The following is a 21,948-nucleotide window of genomic DNA, read 5'->3' as shown; positions in this document are numbered from 1 at the left end:
TAGCCACAACATTCTATAGTGTCTTGATTAAAATCAAGCTGCTGTGTCAGCTCAGCATTTCCCTCCCTTTTGGCAAGGGTGGCCATGTGTCTTGCTTTACAGAGGACAGTCCTCTATTTGAAGACAAATACCATGTATTTGAATGGCTGTTCAGTCTGAGTCCAATTTAAAGGTAAGAACCATAGGAAGGGAGAACAGGGGACTTGAAGTTCCTCAACAGCAGTCTGAACAGACGCAGTGCCTCCCTCAGCATGGAGAAGGAGACTCAGCCGGTGGTGGGAAGAGCCAGCTGAGTCCCAAACTGCCCGCATCCCCTCTGTTATCTCCTGAGATTGGAGAGAACAGCAGGAATTCCCCCACTCTCCCTCCAACAGGGACGTCCCCGTGGTTCATAGAATCATAGAATAGTAGGGTTGGAAGGGGCCTACAAGACCATCGAGTCCAACCCCCTGCTCAGTGCAGGAATCTTGAGTCAGAGCATCCCCGACAGATGGCTGTCCAGCTTCATCTCGAATGCCTCCAGTGTGGGAGAGCCCACCTCCTCCCTAGGTAATGGGTTCCATGGTCGTATTGCTCTAACAGTCAGGAAGTTTCTCCTGATGTTTATGAGATAACAGCCAGGATTCCTCCAGGGGACAGGGCTTGGAAGCCAAGCCCCACCCTGGATGCACACGAGGAGGCTCCATGGGCTGGATGCAGAATCCCCACAGGCTGGATTAGGTCCGCAGGTTGGAGGTTGCCCATCCCTGGTCTACCCTTTCAAAAGATGGTTTGAAATGCAGTAGTGAAGCCTGTAACAATGTGTCATATGTGTGTGAAGTACTTTATTTTCAACCACTTGATCAGTTTCATGAGTTCTAGTATAAGAGAGCAAGTGTGAGTGAGAACCTTCAGTGTACCATTACAGGGCACTGGTTCGTGTAGCCCTGCATTTCTTTAACAATTTAACATTTATCAATGCCTATTATTTTATTTATTTATTTTATTACATTTATATCCCACCATTTTTCCTCCTTAAGGTCCAAGGCAGCTTATACAATCCTCCTCCTCCATTTTATCCTCACAACCACCACCCTGTGAGGTGGTTTGGGCTGAAAGTCTGTGACTGGCCCAAAGTCACCCAGTGAGCTTCCATGTCTGAGTGGGGACTAGAACCCAGATCTCTCAACTCCTAGTCCAACACTCTCGCCACTACACCACAATGGCTCTCTATTAGTCCCAATGGTTCTATGCTACCTCCAGTATCAGAGGCAATATGAGAGCCAGTGTGGTGTAGCAGTGAGAGTGTTGGACTGGGAGCTGGGAGATCCGGGTTCTAGTCCCCACTAGGCCATGGAAGCTCACTGGGTGACTTTGGGCCACAGACTCTCAGCCCAGCCTACTTCACAGGCTGGTTGTTGTGAGGATAAAATGGAGAGGAGGAGGGCAATGTAAGCTACCTTGGGTTCCTTGCAAGAGGAAAAAAGGTGGGATATAAATGCAACAAATATGTACACCAGTTGCTGGGGAACATGGGTGGGAGGGTGCAGTTGCACTCATGTCCTACTTGTGGACTTCCCACAGGCAGCTGGTCAGCCACTGTGTGAACAGTATGCTGAACTAGATAGACCCTGGGTCTGGTTCAGTAGGGCTCTTGTGTTCTTACGTTTACTGTGACAGGCAAGGGCACTCAAGCAGAGATCTTTCCTTGTCCTACTAGCAGCTACCTTGAGATCCCCTTGGGGTAGCTACTAGCAGGGCAGATTTTCGTTCAGGTCATTCTGACTTATTTCAGCATTTTCCCAAACAATCTGATGATGTTACGCTTTCACATTATCTGCGAGCCTGTCGTTAGCCTCACATCAGGGACGATGTTTTCTTTCTCCTTGCCAAATCCTTAATGTCAGCCAAGACGCCAAGGTCTCGCTAACGGTGCTTCCGTAGGAGGTTCTTATCTGGCGAAAGCCCGGCTTCATTCCTGGAATTTTACAGGGGGCCCAGATGACATGGTCTTTCCTCAAGGACTCTTCTGACGTTAACAGGGGCACCGCGGAACGGTTCCTGGGGAGAAGTCGCACGTGCAGAAAGCGTTTCACGCGTTTGTCGCGTATGCATCGACGGGGCAGCTGGTCGGCCACTCTCGGAACACGAGGCCGGACTAGACGGGCTGTTGGCTTGATCCAGCAAGGCTCTTTGTAGGCCGCCAAGAAAATTAAGGGCACGGCCCTATGCGTGTTTAGACAGAAAAATGTCCTCCACCTCCCAGCATGCCCCAGCCAGCTATGCTGGCTGGGGCATGCTGGGAGGTGGAGGACATTTTTCTGTCTAAACACGCATAGGGCCGCGCCCTTTATAGTGTTGGCTCGAGACTGAGGGCTGGATCCTGATTTATAACACCCTACCAGATATTGTAACTGCCTCTACGTTCGACCCGTGGCTCCGTGTTTCAGGGAGCCCCTGCGCAAGGAGCCCGCCTCTGGGCCGGCGCCCAGCAAGCAGGCCCTTTCGCGCTTGTCTGTTCCGTTTCGGGGCGGCCCGGCGCCTCCCCGCCTGGACTCCGAGTTAGCCGCGCGAAGAGCAGGCCCGCGGGCCTCCGCGTCGCCCGCCTAAATCTGGCCGCAGCACAACAGCTCGCGCCGGCCAGGCCGGGCGCCGCCGGCTGCCCCTCAGGCGAGGCTGAGGCGAGGGACGTGGCTTTTATACCCTGGGGGGCGGGAGCGGCCCTCCCGCTCTGGCCAGCCGCTGCCCGAGGCTGCCGGAGTGACGGCCGGCGCCCGGTCACGCGCGCCCTGCTGCGCCTGCGCGGCTCCTCCCCCTTCCGCCCGCCGCCGTCCTCCTCCTCCTCCGTGCCCCGGCGAGGGCTGCTCCTGCCGCCGCCGCCGCCGCCGCCGACGCTACGTGGGGTTGGTAGGTTCGCCCGGGGGGCGGCGCGGCGCGGCGGGGCGAGTCGTTCCCTCAGGCGCGGGCGAAGCGGCGGGGGGGATCCTCCTCCTCGCCGCCGCCGCCCTCGGCCACCTCACAAGCGGGGCCGCCGCATCCGGCCGGGCGGGCGGGCGGCCCAGCCAGGAAACCTCCGGGCCCCGCCGCCGCCGCCGCTCGCTCGCAGCGCCGCCCCGGCCGCTTCCGCGCAGAAGCGGCGCCCCGCGGGCTGCGCGGGGGTTCACTTACTTCCGAGTAAGCGCGTGTAGAACGGCGGCGTTTAAAGCGCGCGTAAGCCGGGGCAGACCCTTTTTTTTTTTATTGCGCGGGCGAAATGCCGCCCATGTTCGGCGCCTCGGCGCGCACCCGCGTAGCTTTCCCCAGCCGGGCGCCCGGGAGATGTTGGCTCGTTGAATTCGTTTATTACATTTCTCGGTCGCCCATCTGGCCGGGCAGCCGGCCGCTCCGGGCGATGTACGACGCTGCGGTTTAGAACAGTGAAATCGCACGTTAAGACGTTATTTTAAAAAAAATACCCTAACCCGCCCCAAATGCCTGCCTGAACAGCCTCGTTTTCAGTGCGCGGCGGAAGCTCATTAAAGAGGGGGCACGGCGGAGTTTCCTAGGGAGGGAGTTGCACAGAGTGGGGGCCACCACAGAGAAGGCCCTCTCCCGTGCCCTCACCAGCCTAGCTGCCCTGGCTGATGGGACAGAGAGAAGGCCACCTGAGGCTGATCTTGTTGAGCGGCCTGTCTGGTGCTGCTGGAGGCGCTCCTTGAGATAGGCTGGGCCGGAACCATACAGGGCTTTAAAGGTCAAAACAACACCTTGAATTTGGCCTGGAAAACAACTGGTAACATGTTGGGCTACACTTCCCTCTGCCAGCCTGGCCTCCTAATTGGTTGTTTTTCTTATGTGTTGAACTACAACTCCCATCAACCCAGCAGCCTGGCCTTCCAAATCCTAGCACATGTGGAAGGAAACAACTCCCATCACCACCACCCCCAACTTGGCATCCCAGTTGGGTGCCCTCCATATGTATTGGACTACACCTCCCATCGCCCTCAGCCAGGCTGGCCTCCTAGTTGGTTGCTTTCCATATGTGTTGGACTGCAACTCCCATCAACCTGCCAGCCTGGCCTCCCAACTCCTAGCCCAACACATGTGGAAGGAAATGATTTCCACCACCACCACCTCAACCTGGCCTCCCAATTGAGTGCCCTCCATATGTATTAGACTACAACTACCATCACTCTCACCAACATTGTTGCTCAACTGGGAACCTGGCTGGGGTGATGAGAGTTGTAGTCCAACACATATGGAAGGTGCCCAGTTGGGGAAAGTTGTCCCAGGTGATGCCAGCAGCTCACTGGGCCTGTTGAGAAGAGCACCAATAAAATGAACGGGGTGGGGGAGAGGGATGGAAGTAACTTTTTCGGGATCCTGGGTGGCTGAGAAAGTCTCAAAAGGTGCAAGTTCTCTTGGCTGACTCTTAAGTTTTAGGACGCATTTACCAGCTAAGGTAGAAAGTTAGCTTGATTGTCAAGATCGGCTCTTGATAATCAAGCCAAGTTCAGAGAAAGTATGCGGCATGAAGAAGGCCAAAGAAGCTCTACAAAACAGCATTTGGGGACACAGGAATGCTGTAGTTTCATGTGAGGAGGAGGAGACACCTCAGAGCTCAGCCCAGCTTTATTCAGGGATTGAGTGAAGGTGCACTAGGCTTGATAGCTTATCAAGGTAGGGCTGATAAGCAGGAGTGTTTGGAACGTTCCCTCTTGCTGCTGATGAGAGTTACAAAAATCTGTTGATCTTAGTGTGGCCCTCTTCCTGCATATTCAGGAATCAAGGACATTCTGTACATATGTTGTGCTGTTAAAACAAAGTTAACATTCTGTGCCAAGGTAACCCAAATCTACCATTTGTATATTTTGTAGAATTTATTTTGCTTGGTGTAGTCATGAGAACAGGTTTAGAAGGCCTGTTTCCTAATTACCCAAACCCCCTTGGGATTGGGGGTCTTACCAGCTGTCATCCATATACTTCTTGTTTTTAAATCCCGCTTCTGGACCTTAATTTTTAACTGTATTTTTTCTGACTAATGTTGATATTGACTTTATCAGTGTAAACTGACCATTTGAGAATAGGCAGTCTAACCTCTTATCAAACAAACCAAAATATATAAACCTTTCATTAAAAATCAGTTGTGTTTGTGTAGCAGAACCACAGGAGCCATGCAGTCCTAGTGAAAGTCAACAGAACAGTGCTTTTTTAAAAGAGATTTTAATTTGCTAATGTTTGCATTGGTTTTTGGAGACATTGACCTGGTTTGCATGATCACCATGGGTTAAAGAAGCCATGGTGGCTTGTTAAAGCCCTGTTGTGTCCTGGGCACTGTTGGCCTAATCATCCATCTGTGCACAGCTTGTTGGGTTGCCCAAACCTGAGCAGCATGGCTTGTTGGAGGATGAAACAATGTTCAAATAACCCATGGTGATTGTGCAAACCAGCCCATTGTGAGTCCTACTTGTTGTAAAGCAAACCTGTCAGTGTGTGGCCTCTGGTCGTATGTGGCAGCCTGCAAAAATCAGGGTTGTAGCTTGATAAACAGCCCAAGGAAGTTGAATTTAGCAGCCATGGATTTTTGCAGGGTGGTAGTAAGAGTTAAATTAGGATATTTAAATAGAAGAGCATGTTGCTGCAATTGCTGTATGAACTAGGCATTGGTAACTGGCGGTGGGGTGGGGAACGTACTGCAGCCCTCTGAGGGCTGCTGTTTAGTTCCCTGGCTGCCAAACCTTCTCCTCCGTCTCTGCCTTGCTCCTTTCTGTAGTTCTTGAAGCAGCTTGATAAGAGGGTGAGATGGAGCTTTGAGATAGTGTGCATGCTCAAGGGGAGGGATAGGCAGCCTGGTCGCCTCCAGATGTTTTGGACTACAAGTTCTATAATACCTGACCATTGGTCATGCTGGCTGGCGCTTATAGGGGTTGTAGTCCAAAACATGTGAAGGGCCCCAGGTTGCCTACCTCTTCCCTAGGCTTTTCCATCCCGCCCAGTATGCTTTATCAGAAAAGGTGATTGGGTGGCACTAGTGAGGGATCTTTCTGATCCACCATTTCAGGTAGGAGAGTACTGTCTGTTTTGTTGCCATGCCATAAGTGTAGTGGGGGTTGTTTGGCCCTCCATGCTCCCTTCACCCATGCCCCTGGCCTTCATGTAATATTGGTGCTAACCGGGGTTGTGAAATATGAGTTTTTCTAAAACTGGAATTATGTCAGGAAGCAAAATGAGTGTGTGAGGACTTCATTGGGAAGTGTTAACTGCAACTCAAGGGTTTTATGTGTTGCTGCTGCAGTAGCCAACCTTCCCTGCCCTACAGAAAAAGAAACAGAAAGCAAGTGGAATATTGCATTGACTGGGCTAAATTGTGAACCATAAAGAGTTCTTCACGTCATGAAAACTGAAAGAGAGGGACCATAGGCAGGACCCCACAAAGGTCATCCAAAATGTATATGGAGAAACTCTATTGCACATGGAGAGCCTGTCCCTGCCTACCCTGTTGGAACATGCGAGGTGTTTCTTCTGCAGGCAGTGGCGGCTGGGGGTGTAGTGGGGGCAGGACTACACCACATGACCCTGCAAACCCCCCCCATGAATTTGTTTAATGTGGGGGGTGTCATGTGACCGTCCTTAGAAAGAACGTCTGTATTGTGCTCTTGGCATGTTTACTTCGCAGGAACAGATAAAACTGAAATTCCTAGGCAGCAGTCTTAGGCTTTTCTGGTATCAGAGCTGACGTAGGACTGCAAGCACACATACATTTCTAGGGAACCAGGCTCCTGAGATCTTCCAGCCCTGTTTCCTTCGGGCTTAAAAGAGTGACATAGGCCCTCTTGCTGTAATCTAGAGGGCACAGTTCAGGCATGCACAAGGGCCCTTTCACATTCTTTTGCCTCCAGCATCAATTCCTCTGTCAGCCTGCAGGAGCCTTTCATTAGGTGTTGCGGTGGCTCCTTTTGGAAAGCAGGAGCTTTTGGAAAGCAGGAGCCTTGTGGCATGTGAAGAGCTCACCATGGAGCCATTGGAGAGTGTGTGGAGGCGCTATAAATAGTTAGGCCTTGCTGCTGGAATGCATGTTGCAAAGAGCTCTTTCATAAATAAAATATATACAGTACTGTGGGGGTGTTAGTTGTGGGGCCCTCTAGAGTCTCTCCTCCAGGGGTCTTAAGCACTCACTCACGCACTCACTCACTCACTCACTCAGGCAACTTGGTGACTGTTTCTTTCCACCTCTTTCTTGTTATGTGCTTCTGGGTTGGGCTGTGAACTCTCCCAAGAGAAATTGTTTGTCTTTGTCTCATCTCATTTTACACTCAAAGTTGTTAAAATTCCATAACGGTGAGCAAAGTAGATATTGCTGCAGTATTTTGGGTAGTTAGTAGTTGACGGGAAAACACTTGGAATGTTGTGCCCCCACCCCATTTTTCTCAAAGGAATCTTAACCCCTTTTTATGTGTACAGTGCCTAGCTGCTGTAGGTGTTGTAACGTTTAATATTTATTGGTGTTGATCTTCAGTGCGGAATTCTCCTTCAAAATTGGAATTTCATAATGTTACAGAAGGCACTATGCTTAACCCTCCCAAACCAGTGGGTGTCTTTGGACCTCAGCAGATGTCTGAAATATTTGTAAAACTTTTTTAGGAAACATAAACCAATTCATGCACTCTCCTAGAATTATGGGGTCAGTTGTCTTGTGGCATTTCTTCCCTGCCCCCTCGTTTAAAAAATAAGCATTTAGAGAGCCGTTCTATGGCTCCTAGGCAGCATGCGGGGTGGGGGGGGTGGGGGCATAGAATAGTTTGGATTCCTGGATCTGAGGGTGGAGACAGTGCTAAATATAACAGTAAAAACAACACAATACAATTAATCAGCAAGAAAACCACAGACACTACAGTGTGCTACAAATTGTAGCTGGCTGGGTCAAACTTCAGGGAAAGCCTTTGCAAAGAGGTGAGTTTTAAGAAGACGTCTTACTGTCAGAACTGTGGGGGCCTGTCCAATATCCATTGGTGAAGTGTTCCATTGGGTAACACTAAATGCTCTGCTGCAAGTATTCCTGAGGCGAACGTCTGGAGTGCCCTCAGAAGTGCTCCCTCTGATGGTCACAAAGACTGGGCAGGGATGTAAGGAGTGAGACAGTTCCTGTGCTGTTAGCCCTAGCCAACATAGCCAGTGGTAAGGAATGATGGAAGCTGCAATCCAACAACATAGGGAAGGCCACACCTTCCTCATCCTTGCCCTGAAGGAGCTTCATCTGGGACCTTGGATCAGGGGGAGCTGTGTACAGTTGGCAGTAAAGGGATGGATGAACAAGGGAGCTTTTGGAGGCTGTGGGACTATGGTCAGTGAGCACCATCAAAGTGGTGGGATGTGTGGTGAGTGAATGTCCACTGGTTGGAAGGAAACAGCCACATCTTTGGCTGCACTTTACCCTCCTAAATATTTACAGGCAATGGGTTATGTCTCCGGCTTCGGTGGGGAGTGCGAGTGTCTGTCTGCCTTTGCAACTACAGAACAGCTCACTGGCAGGAGGGCAGCTTGGTCAGTCACATGTAGCTCAATCCAGCATATTAGTGTTGGGCAAATGTGTGCCCAGCTACTTACTGATGCCTCTATGGCAGGTTCTGGATGCGTCAGAAAGTAATAGGGCCAGAGATTATCTGGGCACGTTCCACATGCTGTTTTCAAATTCCATCACTTCTTGTTAATTAAGGCTAGTGGTGTCTTGTAAAATCACAGTCAACCCAGTAATGATGGCTCTAATGATCTTCCTTTCCACTTGGAAGCATCTTGGGGAAAGGATGGCTGTGAAACGTGATTGACAGTCCCCGTGGGAAACCGTGAACAGGCTGCAGTGTTAGTGCTTCGAGTTAAAGTAAGCTAACTGCTGCTCCTCTTCCCATTTCCTAAGGGCATTGTCGTCACCATGGTTGTGGCTATTCAGCAAGTCGTCTTGTACCTCTCCCTGTGGACTCTTTGTGTCCTGAGCAAACCCACTGAGAAGAAGGATCGCGTCCACCATGACCCTCAACTAAGTGACAAGGTCCACGATGATGCACAGAACTTTGACTATGACCACGATGCTTTCCTGGGTGCTGAGGAGGCCAAGACCTTCGACCAGCTGACGCCAGAAGAGAGCAAGGAGAGGCTGGGGTAAGAGAGCCTGAGCGTGCGCGGCTGGCCTGCGGGCAGAGTCTTACTCACTTCTCGAGAATCTTGGCATTTGCTGATGTTGGGAGGCCAGGTGGCAACCCCAGGCTTCTGCTGCCTGTCATATGTCCTGCCCACAACCCAGCTTCTGGGGGCTCCATTGAACCCGTGGTGCACTGTGTGAACGGGGCCTGTGGCATTTTCTTCAGTGTTGGAGAATGCTCCACATCTGCAATGGAAAAATGTGTGGAGCATTTCCTGGCCCTGAAGAGGAGGGGCAGCCTCACAAGAGCTCCGAAGCTTCTTGCTGGCACAAGCCAGCATCCCTGCCTTTAGGCAGACGCGCAGTCCAACGTTAGCCACATTTACTCAGAAGCCCCACTGATCTGAAAGGGGCTTACTCTTAGTTCTGTATATGTAGGGTTATGGCCTTGGTGAAGGTGCATCCTATTAAGTGAGCTTTAAGTAGCTGACTAACTGTAATAAAACTGAAGCACATGCTGAGATTCTTGCAATTTGCTCATCTTAACAGATATATGAACAGACTTAGCTACAGCCCCAGTGTTCACACTGAGGATAACAAGTAGCGCTAATAAATTAACCTCTTCTGTTTTGTTGCATCTGTTCAGATTTTCCCCACCAGAAGCCTATGACCTTGATGGGGCCCAGTGGCTCTCCCTCTGCAGTGGGAAATGCCACCCCCTCCCCACCCTGTGGCCAAGTGTCAAGTAACAGTAGTGACAGCTGTGCTTATATTTGGCTGTGCATGATGCTGGTACTGACTTAGAAGCTTTTCTTTGGAAAAAGAATCATCCAAGTTTGTCTGCTGAGTACCTTAGCATCCAGCTTTTCTTAACTCGTTGCAAGGATTGTCCTCTTGACCATTAAAATCTGGGGATCAAATTTCTTAATTGTCTACGCAGAAGCAGCTATTTTTGCTGCTTGTCTAGCAACATAGTAAGGTTGACTTTTTCCCTTCCTGATATTCCTCTTTGAATTGGGATTGATAAAGAACTGTTACTTTTTGGCAGTTGTGAGTGGGTGCTGCTGTGTTGGTTGCTACTAGCTTTTGAGGGTTTGGGCAAGAAGAAGGGGATATATTAGAGGCTTCACTTCCACTGGTGCAGGAGACCTCTTCGGCCCCCAGTTTGTTCAGGGCAATGCCAGCAGGTGTAGCAGAAATTAGGCCAGCTTACATCATGGGCTACCTCTTGAGCTTGTCTGCTTGTCCACAGGCTCTGCCCAAATTGTGTCTGGCAAAGTAAGTGGGTGTGCTGCTGCTGCAACAACGATAAGGGAGTGATCATTGAGTAGGTCAAGTAGTCTCCAGGGTACTTTCTGGGTCTCTGAGTCTTACCCAGAATCGCCACCTTGTTTGACCTTTCCCTGTGTGTTGGGTTTCAGTTCAGGCCTCTCCAGCATGCTCTGATGTAAGCAGAGGGGGGAGAAGGGGAGGGGAATGGCACAGCCACAACTCCTGGCACTTCAAGAGTTTGCCTGCCCGTGGATCATTTGGCAAAGAAAAGAATCTGCCACTCCAAACAAAAAGTGTGTCATGCAGTACAAAAGATCATTGCTGAAAGGAGGCAAACAGCTAGCTTGCCCCCCAAACTGAACTCTTAACTTAAAGCCAACAGCTCTCTGCTCCCCGTTACCTTGGCTGCTTTACAGTTCCTCAGTGGCTGCAGCCCTTCTCTCCCTGGCTGCCCTCCCTGGGAGCATTTCCTCTTCCTCCCCTAACCCTGCCTGCTTTATTGATTTGCAGCAGCAGCGGCTACAGATCTCTGAGGCAGCTGACACCTCCTTGGGGATAGCGAAGACGAAGGCTGTGCCTCTCTGTGGGCTTTCTTGCCTCAGAATTCCTGAGGCTGTTAATTGCAACATTGAATGTTTTAGATGCTTAATTGTGCCAAATAGTGAATTATGCCTTGCAGGATGTGGGGAGGATCTGGGCTGATGCTCCATGGCATTAAAATGGTGCACTCAGTGAATGTCTGAGAATACGGCAGGGTGTGGAGAGAGGGCTGTCTTGTCTGGTATTCTGCATATAAACTGTTGAGGGTTTAGAGGTCAAAACCAGCCCCTTGAGTTGGGCCTGGGAGACCATGTAAATGCTGAATCTCTCAGCACCTCATCAAGAGGAAAGCTGCCCCCCTCCCATCCCATCGCTGAATGGCACCGCTGAACACCAGAGGTTCAGTCTGTTTCTTTCCAGCACAGAAGAGGGTGAAAGAGCTTTTTCGTGGGCAGGCACCAGGCACTCTGGGCTTCTTCATCTGCAGGCATTCCACATGCCCATGCCAAAAATGCGCAGTCCCAAGTGGGTAGGGTTTTGTTTCTTTTAACTCTTGCTGGCTTTTTCTGCATTTCCTACAGAAAGATTGTAAGTAAGATAGACGAAGACAAGGACGGGTTTGTAACTGCTGAAGAGCTAAGAGACTGGATTAAGTTTGCCCAAAAGCGCTGGATTTACGAGGATGTAGAGCGCCAGTGGAAGGGGCACGACCTCAATGAGGACGGGCTCATTTCCTGGGAGGAGTATAAGAATGCCACCTACGGCTACATCCTAGGTAGGTCTTTGCACTGGGGATGAGAGCGTTGTGGAGCTGGCGCCTTGAAACTTGCTGTTTTGTCTTGTAGAATGATTGTAAATAAAATAGACACGGATAAGGATGGGGTTGTGACCGAGGGGGAGCTGAAGGACTGGATTAAGAAGGCACAGAAGAAGTACGTGTATGACAATGTAGCGCACCAATGGCAGGAGTATGACATGAACCAAGATGGCTTAATCTCCTGGGATGAGTACAGGAACGTGACCTATGGCACTTACCTGGGTAAGGGGCAAGTGTCAGCGCTGCAGAAACCCTGCTCTCCAGTCAATAAAGCAGAAGGCGAGAGAGGCCTGGCGTGCATAGCGGCTGGGGGTGGCCCTGCTGCACCCCAGCTGAGGGAATCCTGTGCTATTCCCCCTTTCGGAAAGAGTGCAGCTGCCCTCGTAGTCAGACTACGTATGGCAAATTGATATGGATGATGCAGAAGAACTCCTAAAATCTGAATGGAGATGTAACTTCGTACCTCTGCTTTATTGATGCTTTAATGAAATGTCATGAATTGGTCTGAACACTAATTCTGTTTAATGCTACCGTTGACTGTCTGTTAACCGTATATTTCCTATTGTTTTTGAACCCCTCAAGTCCTTTGTTTAGGGGCCCTTGGCTCCCTCTCTAGTGCTGGTGCTGTACAGCAGTCTTCCCCAACCAGCTGCCCTCCAGTTGTGTTAGACTACAACTCCCATGTTCCCTAGCCTAGGGATGTTGTAGTCCAACACATCCTGTTGGAGAAGGATGCTGCTGAGGAAGGAAAGTCCTCTAGTGCAGGGATAGTTAAGTTCTTAGTGCTCCTATCGTCTCCTGGGTGGATGGGCCTATGTGAAAGGGGGCATTGCTTAACAGCAATGGCTCCATGGCTGTGAAAAGTGCCATGGTCGTGTTCATAGAGTATGAGATTGGGTTGGGGGGTGGGGGGCTGAAAACAAATCTGCTTCTTGAAAGATCCTCTTGCCCGGGCAGGGTGAGAGGGACAGGCTGGGAGTGACCCTTTGCCTTCCTGAAATGTGTACGTAACATTGAGAGGACCTACAGGCAGAGAGGTTCATCTTTGTTTTTCCCAATGTGCAATGGTGAGCATTTTTTAATAGCCGCATCTTGATTAAAACATGGCTGGGCCGCTGAGGCCAGTTGATTTGGGGGCTGAATCTGGCCTTTCGTCCCCACCACTTGGCCACTTTGGTGTGCTAGCTGCTCCCAACTGCTAGTTCACATTTCACACATCATATATGCAACTCCTTGGCCACATGGTGATACTTGGTCCATTCTGCACTCTTTGGCTCCTTAGTGGTCATGTGAGCAGGGAATGGAAGTGACATGCAATGTTCACAGAGGCACAGTGTTCACAGATCCATGTGCAGAAAGTGGCTTCATATTATGGGAAGGGAATGTTTCCAAACACCAGAAGTCTCTGGGATTGATTGTACCTTTCTGTGAAGCAGGGCTGGGCAACTTCTGCAGGTCTGGAAGCCAATTGCCACACCCCTCCCCACCACCAATCTTGCCACTGAGATTCAGCGTTAGGGCAGGGGAGAAAAAGCAGTCATGCCGCTTCCAACAAGGCACCTGCTCCCCTCGTGGCTTGCTTTAAAGGGCAACTGCGGCTTTTTTGCTGCTGCAAATTCAGTGATGGTAGAGAGAGGCACAAAACCAGCCAGGATGTGTGGGAATGTTTTCCACCCCTGGTGTAAAGCTTTGAGCTTATTGAAAACAATGGTTTTTGGTTAGCTTGCACTTCCTGACTCTGGAAAGTTAGAATTGGTAAAAGTGCCAACCTGGTTTCATTGCAACATAGTTCTGTTCCCCTCATATGCCTTCAAGATTTGTTTTGATACAAGAATGAAAGTTTTATTATCTAAGTCAAAATAGCAGTTTGTTTGGCACTGAGCGATTGCTTTGATTAAAATAATCCGAAACGGGAGCTAGCCAAGCCACAAATGCTGGTCATCTGGATCTTGGTTGGCTGCTCTGTGGCTGAGGTTCTCCGAGTGCCTCGACAGCACAATGCCCAAACAGCTCTCAGCCTTCTCCCAGCACTGGAGTTGGGGAGGGGTGGAAATCGCTATGCTGCTGCTGTGATGATCCCTGCCCGCCTTTGCAGCTCCTTGATTGGGGGGAAGGCTGACCTCTTGACTCGCTTACTGGAGGGCAGTGGGGCACTTACTGTGGTGAGCCAAAATGTTAAGGCCTGAACAGTACGTGTGACTGCAGTGCTCTTACTGCAGAGGTGGGAAGCTTGTGGTCCTCCAGATGTTTTGGCCTCCCGAAACAAGCCCCATCAGCCTTAGCCATCATAGTCAATGGGGAGGGATCATGGGAGTTGTAGGCTAAAATATCTGGAGGGCCACAAGTTGCCCATCCCATCTGTGTGGCCCCCTGCTAATAGTGAATGTGATATTAGAATAGTTTGGCATTGTTTCAGCCTTAACTGTGGTGTGCTGTCTTCCCCGCACTCCACGCCTCATGCCCTCTGCCCCAAGTAATGGTGTCTTTCCTGGATATGAGGTCTGTGTGAGTTTCAGTGGAGCTGGACGCCCAACACTCACAGCAGTAGTAATGGTAGAATGGCAGTGTAGTTACCCAGCAAGTGACCACTTGGGTCTTAAATGGAAACGATCTTTCTCTTGCGACCTAGATGACCCCGATCCCGACGATGGCTTTAATTACAAGCAGATGATGGTGAGAGACGAGCGGAGGTTTAAAATGGCTGATAAGGATGGCAACCTGATTGCTACCAAGGATGAGTTCACTGCGTTCTTGCATCCTGAAGAATATGACTACATGAAGGACATTGTTGTGCAGGTGAGTGCTGTGGCCCCTGAGCCATATAAGAATGATGGTACTTTAAAAAGGGAACAAGCATAATTTATTAAATAGCCTGTCCCCCAGTACCCTGACCACAAAAAGCGTATGAAACAAAAAGGCATTTACGCTGCTTCTGAAATGTGTTCTAGCCAAGAGAAAGGAATGTTGCAGTTAATGGGTTGCCTCCCTGTCTCTTTGTATTTCACCGTTGGTACTTGGATAGTACTCTTCTAACAGGCAGCACACTTGAGTCCCTCTTTGGGGCTGTGATGGGGCAAGAGGAAGGTGAGATTTCTGGCCTGGTTGAAAGGTCTGTATGGCCCTTGCGCTCCCTTCTAGGTCGTTGGGTTTTTAAAAGTTGTTTTAGCTTAAGTCCCTTATTTTTTCTCCTGGAAGTAACTCTTCTCTCCCCTTGTCTTCACTCTGTGGTTAAGAAAGGACACAATTGGTTATGCTTTAGAGTAAGCTGTGCTGCTCACCCTGATTTATCTAACTAGGAAACAATGGAGGACATTGACAAGAACGGGGATGGCTTCATTGACTTGGAGGAATACATAGGTGAGCAGTATGCATGTTCCTTGTCCTCTTCTCCCTGGGCTTCTCTTCCCATTGTCACTCTGCAAGCCTGTTGTTCATGATGGTCGGGAGAGCTTTTGCGGTTGGGTCTTCCCAAGCCTACCTGGAAAAGTGCCTCTCTCTTTGTGGTTTGAGAACTGAACCAGAATCATTTTGTCCTCCTTAATCCTCCCATCCCCACCCAACCTGACAGTCATGAATTTGCTAATAATGCCACCCACAGCATCAGGGTTCATACACCTGCTCATCTTCCAGTGTGCTACATGCCGTCATTTGCCAGTGGTGCTCTACTGCATTCTGCATAGGGAAAACACAACTCTGTCTCTACACAAAAGAATAAATGGACACAACTCTGACATAAGGAACGGCAGTGTTGGGAAACCAGTGGGAGAACATTTCAGCTAGGAATGTATGAGAAATTCGTTTCAGTTTGTTTTTGATCAGGATGTATCCAATTCACACCTCTCAGACCGAATCCAGACTCAAATGCAATCTGCAGTTGAAGTCCATACATTTCCACGCTTGCAATGTGATTCGCAGACCAAAAAAAATGTGTACATTTGAAAAATGTCCATAAAAAATGCATACTTTTGAAAAATGTGCAAAAACACATCAGTGGGAGAAGAATGCGTACATTTCAGAGATGCACAATTGATGAGTACATTTGGGAAATACGCACAAATTTACATGCAGAAAGAAAGAAAAAACAAAGATCACAAACTGAAATGGACACAAGGTGGGATGAGCTTCAAGGTGGAATTTGGAGAACTTCAAACTCTAGTTTTGCTTGTATGCACATCCCTAATTTCAGACTCCCAGGATACTCTGTGATAGATTTTAAGGTGGCCATTCTTGAACAAAGGAATTTCAAAGACAGATATCAACACAAAATTGCTGAAGTACAGTTCATTAAGAGGTTCAACTCTTTTTCTGTGGGTTGAACAAGGACAAAGGTTTCTTTGTATCACACTACATACGTTAATTGGCTCACCATTGCAGTGGCGTCTGTTTTATCACCCAGCAATGTTTCGTGTAAGACAACTGTTAAGGTAATCATTGCCTGTATGTTTTACATTTCAGTACCGCAGGACAACATAGTTTACCTCTCCCTCTCCTTCCCTCAGCATGTGTATATAGCTATGCCAATTTGAGGTTAATCCGTTTTGCATCTCATGAAGTGGACAGTGTCCATGAAAGCTTTATGCTATAATAATTTTGTTAGTCTTTGAAGTGCCACAAGACTTAGTTGTTTTTTCTGCAACAGACTAACATGGCTGCCCCTCTGGAAATTAATTTTCTTTAAGGGCAGTGGGAAAAAGAGGAAGCTGCTGAATTTGACTGGAGCATTTGCTCTGCAGCCAGCTCAGTCCTTGCGAGCTAGAAAGTGCCCCTCTCTGCTGCTCTCTTGAATGCTGGGACATTTTTCAATGCTACGTGCTTTTAAATGGAAAATGTGGCACTGAATAATGGTAGCATTAGGTGCGCTGGGCACCACTGGGCATAACTCCCTACTCCTCACAAGCCCCAGCAAGCTTTCAGCATGTAGGCAGCTTCATAAGCATAGCAGTTGGAACTGGATTGAGAGCAGCAGCTGCATTTGAGAGATGATCAGCCCCATGCCACAGGTCTGAGGGCTGGTAACCCCGCACACCTCCTGTGTGATGTTTTCTGTGTTCCTTAAGCCATCCTGGCATATAGGGTACATTTTCTGACCAAGCCATTCAAAATCTAAAAGCAAACCCAAAAACTGGATGAAAAAACTGACTCCACGCTCCCTTCTCTGTACCTGTTGTTGCTCCTTCCTCCTCTGGCATTCACCTTGGCGATGCCTTTTTCAAATCTCCTTTTCTACTCTGGCCAGTTGCCACTCTGTCAGTGGCTAGCAGCAGTCCTTGCAGCACGGTGGATCAGCCCAGGGCAGCCAGAGAAGCTTCGGCTTGCCCAGCCCTTCTGTGACAGGGAGGCAGCAGGGCTGGTGGCTGCCAGAGGCTTCATGAGGCTGGACAGCCACCTGTAAGGGATGCTCTTACTTGGATTCCTGCACTGAGCAGGGGGTTGGACTCGATGGTTTTGTGGGCCCCTTCCAACCCTACTGTTGTTTGATTCATCACCACAATTACAAAATCCCGTGGGGTGTTAGTCACTTGTCCATTTCATTCTGGTTTTGTTTCTTTTGTAATTGCTGCCTGTGCCAGGGCAGTTGGACAGGTGGAAACTTGCACAAAGCAACAAGTTGAGTAGAGTTCTGGTTTCCACGCCTGATCCAGGATGTCTTTTCCCCCACCCTCAGGTGATATGTATAGCCAGGACGGAGATGCTGAAGAACCTGAGTGGGTGAAGACGGAGCGAGAGCAGTTTGTAGAGTTCAGGGACAAGAACCGTGATGGGAAGATGGACAAGGAGGAGACCAAAGACTGGATCCTCCCCTCAGACTATGATCATGCTGAGGCAGAAGCACGGCACCTTGTTTACGAATCGGATCAGAACAAGGTGAGGCGCGCTTCGCATGTCCCAGGCCACATCGAGGCCTTGATGCCTGACGACCTCTCTTCATGGTGGCCAAAGGACCTGCCATTGTTCTCAGTCAGTAAGGGAGTGGAGCAGGCAGGAAAGGCTTAACAGTGTGGTGTAGTGGTTAGAGTGTTGAACTAGGACTCAGGAGACCGGAGTTCTCGTCCCCACACAGCCATGGAGCTCACTGTGTGACTTTGGGCCAGTCACTGACGCTCAGCCTAACCTACCTCACAGGGTTGTTGTGAATGGAGAGGAGAAGGATTATATGTATGCTGCCTTAGGCTCCTTAGAGGAAAGGTGGGATATAAATGTAACAAATAAGTGAACTCGTACTTCCGTGGAAAACAGACATGTAGCTAGCTACCTTCTCAGTCTTGACTCGGCCTTCCACAGGCAGGCAGGGTGGATTTGTTGCCCCCAGTTGGTCTTGGGAGCGCTGACTTTGCTCTGCTCCCTCCATCAGCCCTTGGACAGGATGGTTGGGTTGTTTCATTGCTTTCCTTGGTGATTGGTATAATCTCCGTGGGGACAGGTGGGGATCTCTCTCTGTTTCCCCCTGCGTGGGGATTTTCACTTGAGCTCGCCCAGGACAGGAGAAATTCCTTCTGGTTTGTGCCCAGCATTTCTGAAAATTCCCCTTTCAAGCCCTCCCTGAAACCCGCAAGCTACCCTCACCTAAAGTTACCTATGCATCCTTCCCCATTGCCACGCTGATACCTGATCCTCATGGAGAATCCCAGTCCTCTCTTTGGCCACTTTGTTCTGGAATCCTGTTGGGGCAGAGACCTGTTACTTCGGTACTTTGTGTATCACCTAGCTAGCACACTACTGGCAATAATTAAAGAAGCAATCCGCTCAGAGGTTCTTCTGATCAAATCCTGCTGAAATACATGGGGACATGTATGGGGACAAGAGCATAGCTCCCGTCCATTTGAACAGGGCTTGTGCAAGAAAGCTTCCTGCTGGATTGTGTCTTAAACATTAAGTGGCAGTAACAAAGTCAGAAACGCGGTGACCTGCAACTTCCTCACCATGACTAATCGTTGCAGGTGAGAGTGAATTGTTGGCATAGCGTTGGAGGTCCAAGCTCTCACCTTCGGTCTCTTCCCATTTCGTCCTCTAGGATGGCAAACTCACCAAAGAGGAAATCGTGGACAAGTATGACCTGTTTGTGGGCAGCCAGGCTACAGACTTTGGCGAAGCATTAGTACGACATGACGAGTTCTAAGCCTGAGAACCCTCTTTTAAAAAAAATATATTATTTTTTACGGTTTCTGGAGTAACACAAACCCTCACTACAAAGACTGGCAGTTTCAGGCAACAACGTGGAAAAAAAACCCGCTCGTCCTTGATTTATTTCTTTCTCCCATAGGGATGGGAGCTCAGTGTTCTAAAAAGCAACATTCAGTTGCAACACTTGGGTTTTATTGTTTTATAGGTTTGCATGTTGTTTTATGTCTAACAAGCTCTGTTTATTTTTGTATTATTTTTGTTCCGCGTGAGATGAAGAATGCATATCCTGAAATATTCGCCCTAGAGCAGCACTAGCTCCCCATCATGCCACCTCCCACTTTTTAACTCCTTTGTGTTTAGCTGCAAAATTCCAGAGAACAAGGAGGGCCAAGGAGAATAAAAAACCTGCCGTGTTTGAGGAGCCTACCAGAGAATTTTGTCAGCATATCGGTCCAGTTTAGCTTGTTCCTGTTCCCTTTTTCAATGCAAGAGATTTCCTCACTATCCACCTCCCACCTCAGAATAGACAGGACTGTTTGGCTAAGGCTGCTTGCTTGGCACCCTTCAACCACAGGAGGTGTGGCATCTGCTTCTCCCCAAGCATTCATTCCAGGGGCTTCTGCTGCCCTTGTAGTCGGCAGCATTAATCCCCCGGAAAATGGCATCCCTTTAGAAGTCATTTTGTGCAAGAACTGGAGCAGTTTGGCCAATGCTGCTACAGCCCTCTGTTCAGGGCATTTTCCCTGGGACTTTGTATGTCATGAAAGCCAATTGTCTTCACCGATTCTCTTCCAGATTAAAATTGCTGCTCATAACCTGTAGTTTGAAACCAGGAGGGTGATGTGGATTTGTGGTGGTCTACTTGGAACAGCAAGCACCTGATCCTCATCTGGTTCCTCGAGACACTGGGTAGTGTGCAGATGCTATGTGGGTGTTGAGGACCAGCAGAATAGTGAGGCTGTTAAACACATGTGGAAAGCCTGCATTTTTTAAGTGCCTTTATCATAAAAAAAATCAGGTTTCCTAGCTGAAGGGAATCCCAGTGCAAAATTTGCACCTAAATGTGGAGAGCTGCTCTTTCTGGATGCACATCTGGTTGATTAAGCAGCAGTTCAGTATTAAATGCCTTCCCAAATGGCATTCCTGTTCTGTTGGTGGGTTTTAAGCCCCCAGCTGCCTAGTCTGTCAGGGAGGGCCTTATCCTTACCTCAAAAGGCCATGCTCTCTCCTGCTCTTGGGTCTCAGGATGTCATGAGAGGTTCTGATCTCTTCTTGCAACTACCTTATTTGAGGGCCACATAACCTAGATTGCAGCTACTCTCTCCCTCAAGTTTCCCTTTTTAGTGCCAGTTTGCACAGGCATTGGGCTGCTTATGCTTTGTGCTGGGCTGGCAGGGTGTGTGTGAATGTAGAACTGGTTTAAGCCAGGTGTTCTGTCTGCAGCTTTTTGGATCCAACCCAGCAGGAACTGCACCTCCTGCAAGCCAGTGAAAATGAAATGTGATCAGTATTCCTTTTTAAAAAAAATCTCAGCAAGGCTTCAGTGTGAGCAGTTCCCAGGGGCTCAAACCCTTCAGATTCCTCTCTGTGTTGGACCCTTGAACACTAAAAGCCAGCCCCTCCCTTTGGCCCACTAACCTCAATAATCATGAGTTGTTTGGTAAGATTTTCTGTTTCCTTTAAACCATGGCTTCAAGGATTACATGCTTGAAAGACTATTCCTGTTAATTTCACAAAACTTTTTTTTTTTAATAACTTGATACAATGAATAGGAAATCACTCCTATAACTCACTTTTATCAATAAAAAACCTAGCACTCAGACCAGGATTTCTAAAGATGTGTGTGTAGTGCAGCTGTTAGCAGTCCTGAGCACAGCTTTATGTTGGATGCGAAACAGTGGAATGTACCTTTTTCAGTAAAGTTTCTTCTAGGAAGGGGAACAAGGAGCCAGCCAGCGGGGAGGCGGCTAATCCGGGGATGGCCGGTCCCCTTTGGTTCACAACAGAATTGTGGAAGCGGCGGGTGGGGGGGGGAGGAAACTCCTTGTCCACTGTGAAGGGAACATAGGGGGCTGCTGCCCTGGGCTTCCACTGCTTTAGGAACACTAAAGGCATGGCAGCAACGCAAACTTCTTCCTCCATTGCCACTTTGCACTCGTAAGCGAGAGCACTGTACCTGCACTGAGCCTGCCCTGGTCCCCAACTAATCTGAACTGCGGATTTCGGGGCGGGGGGCGGGGCAGCCACTCTGCATGCACATGGCCAATAGCGATGCAGGTGCTTTGGGGGACCTGTACCCATGGTCCTGCTTTTTAACAGTGTTGAGCCAAAGTTTTAGGCCCCTGCTGTGCAGGTATGTGTGAAAACCATCCCACTGCAACTCTCCCCCCCCCCCATCAAAGTTACCATTGGAGAGTTCTGTCTGGACTGAGACATCCTGCAGTGCACATCCAATTTTTTAAAAATAGTCTGGCACGTTCCTCCTTTGCACAATCTTCTAATTATTAAAAGAGATACAAAGCTGGTGGTGAAAGAAACCGAATCACATGCCCCAAAGCTCTTCATGGCCCACCTTTTGAGGAGGTTTTTTTTAGAGTGTAAATGGAATTTTATATAATGTACAACATACAGATTAAACGGTGTCTTAATAAAACTGTTTACATCCCTCACGGCTCTGTATATATTCAGTTGTGTGAGCTTGTGTGTTATGTCTTTGCTACTTTGCTCTCAGGCTCTGGCCTGTGTTTCTGTTTAAGAACCTAGAAAGAGCCCTGCTGGATCAGACCCAGGGTGGGAGTGGGGGCGGCAGCATCTTGTACAGCAGCCTTCCCCAACCTGGTCCCTCCAGGTGTATTAGAGGGCAACTCCCATTCTGCTGGGAATGATGGTAGTGGTAGTTAAAGACATCTGAGGCGCACCAGGTTAGGGAAGGCTGTCATGTATACCACACCCCCTTTCCCACTGTGGCCAAGCAGGTAAGTCCAGGGAAGCCTACAAACTGGACTTGAAGGTGCTGGTCCATGTAGTTCATCTCCTAGCAGTTGGGGCTTCTCTTTAACCTGTCCCAGGTAATGGCTATTGATGGACCTCTGCTCTCTAAATTTGT

At 49.1% G+C, this 21,948-nt stretch overlaps 1 protein-coding gene across 4 annotated transcripts; it reads left to right on the top strand.

The window, feature by feature from the left end:
• The first annotated feature begins 2,825 nt into the window (after window positions 1-2,825).
• On the top strand, window positions 2,826-21,528 carry CALU (calumenin). 4 transcript variants are annotated; one of them, XM_084808915.1, is made up of 7 exons: window positions 2,826-2,886; window positions 8,870-9,111; window positions 11,485-11,678; window positions 14,350-14,516; window positions 15,017-15,077; window positions 17,386-17,585; window positions 18,733-21,528. In XM_084808915.1, exons 2-7 carry the CDS (start codon window positions 8,885-8,887, stop codon window positions 18,835-18,837), a joined length of 954 nt encoding a protein of 317 aa, XP_084665041.1. In that variant the 5' UTR covers window positions 2,826-2,886; window positions 8,870-8,884; the 3' UTR covers window positions 18,838-21,528. The 4 variants fall into 4 exon arrangements, with proteins under 4 accessions (XP_084665041.1, XP_084665042.1, XP_084665043.1 ...); XM_084808916.1 differs by having other exon boundaries at window positions 2,826-3,153; XM_084808917.1 differs by lacking the exon at window positions 11,485-11,678 and adding an exon at window positions 11,749-11,942 and having other exon boundaries at window positions 18,733-21,527.
• Window positions 21,529-21,948: the final 420 nt, after the last annotated feature.

This window comes from Heloderma suspectum, chromosome 7 (genome assembly GCF_057233095.1).
Source record: "Heloderma suspectum isolate Gila_16-S chromosome 7, 16-S_ref, whole genome shotgun sequence".
Lineage (NCBI taxonomy): Eukaryota > Metazoa > Chordata > Lepidosauria > Squamata > Helodermatidae > Heloderma > Heloderma suspectum.
Note: the sequence above shows the minus strand (reverse complement) of the source record. Positions and strands in the feature narration are given on the sequence as shown.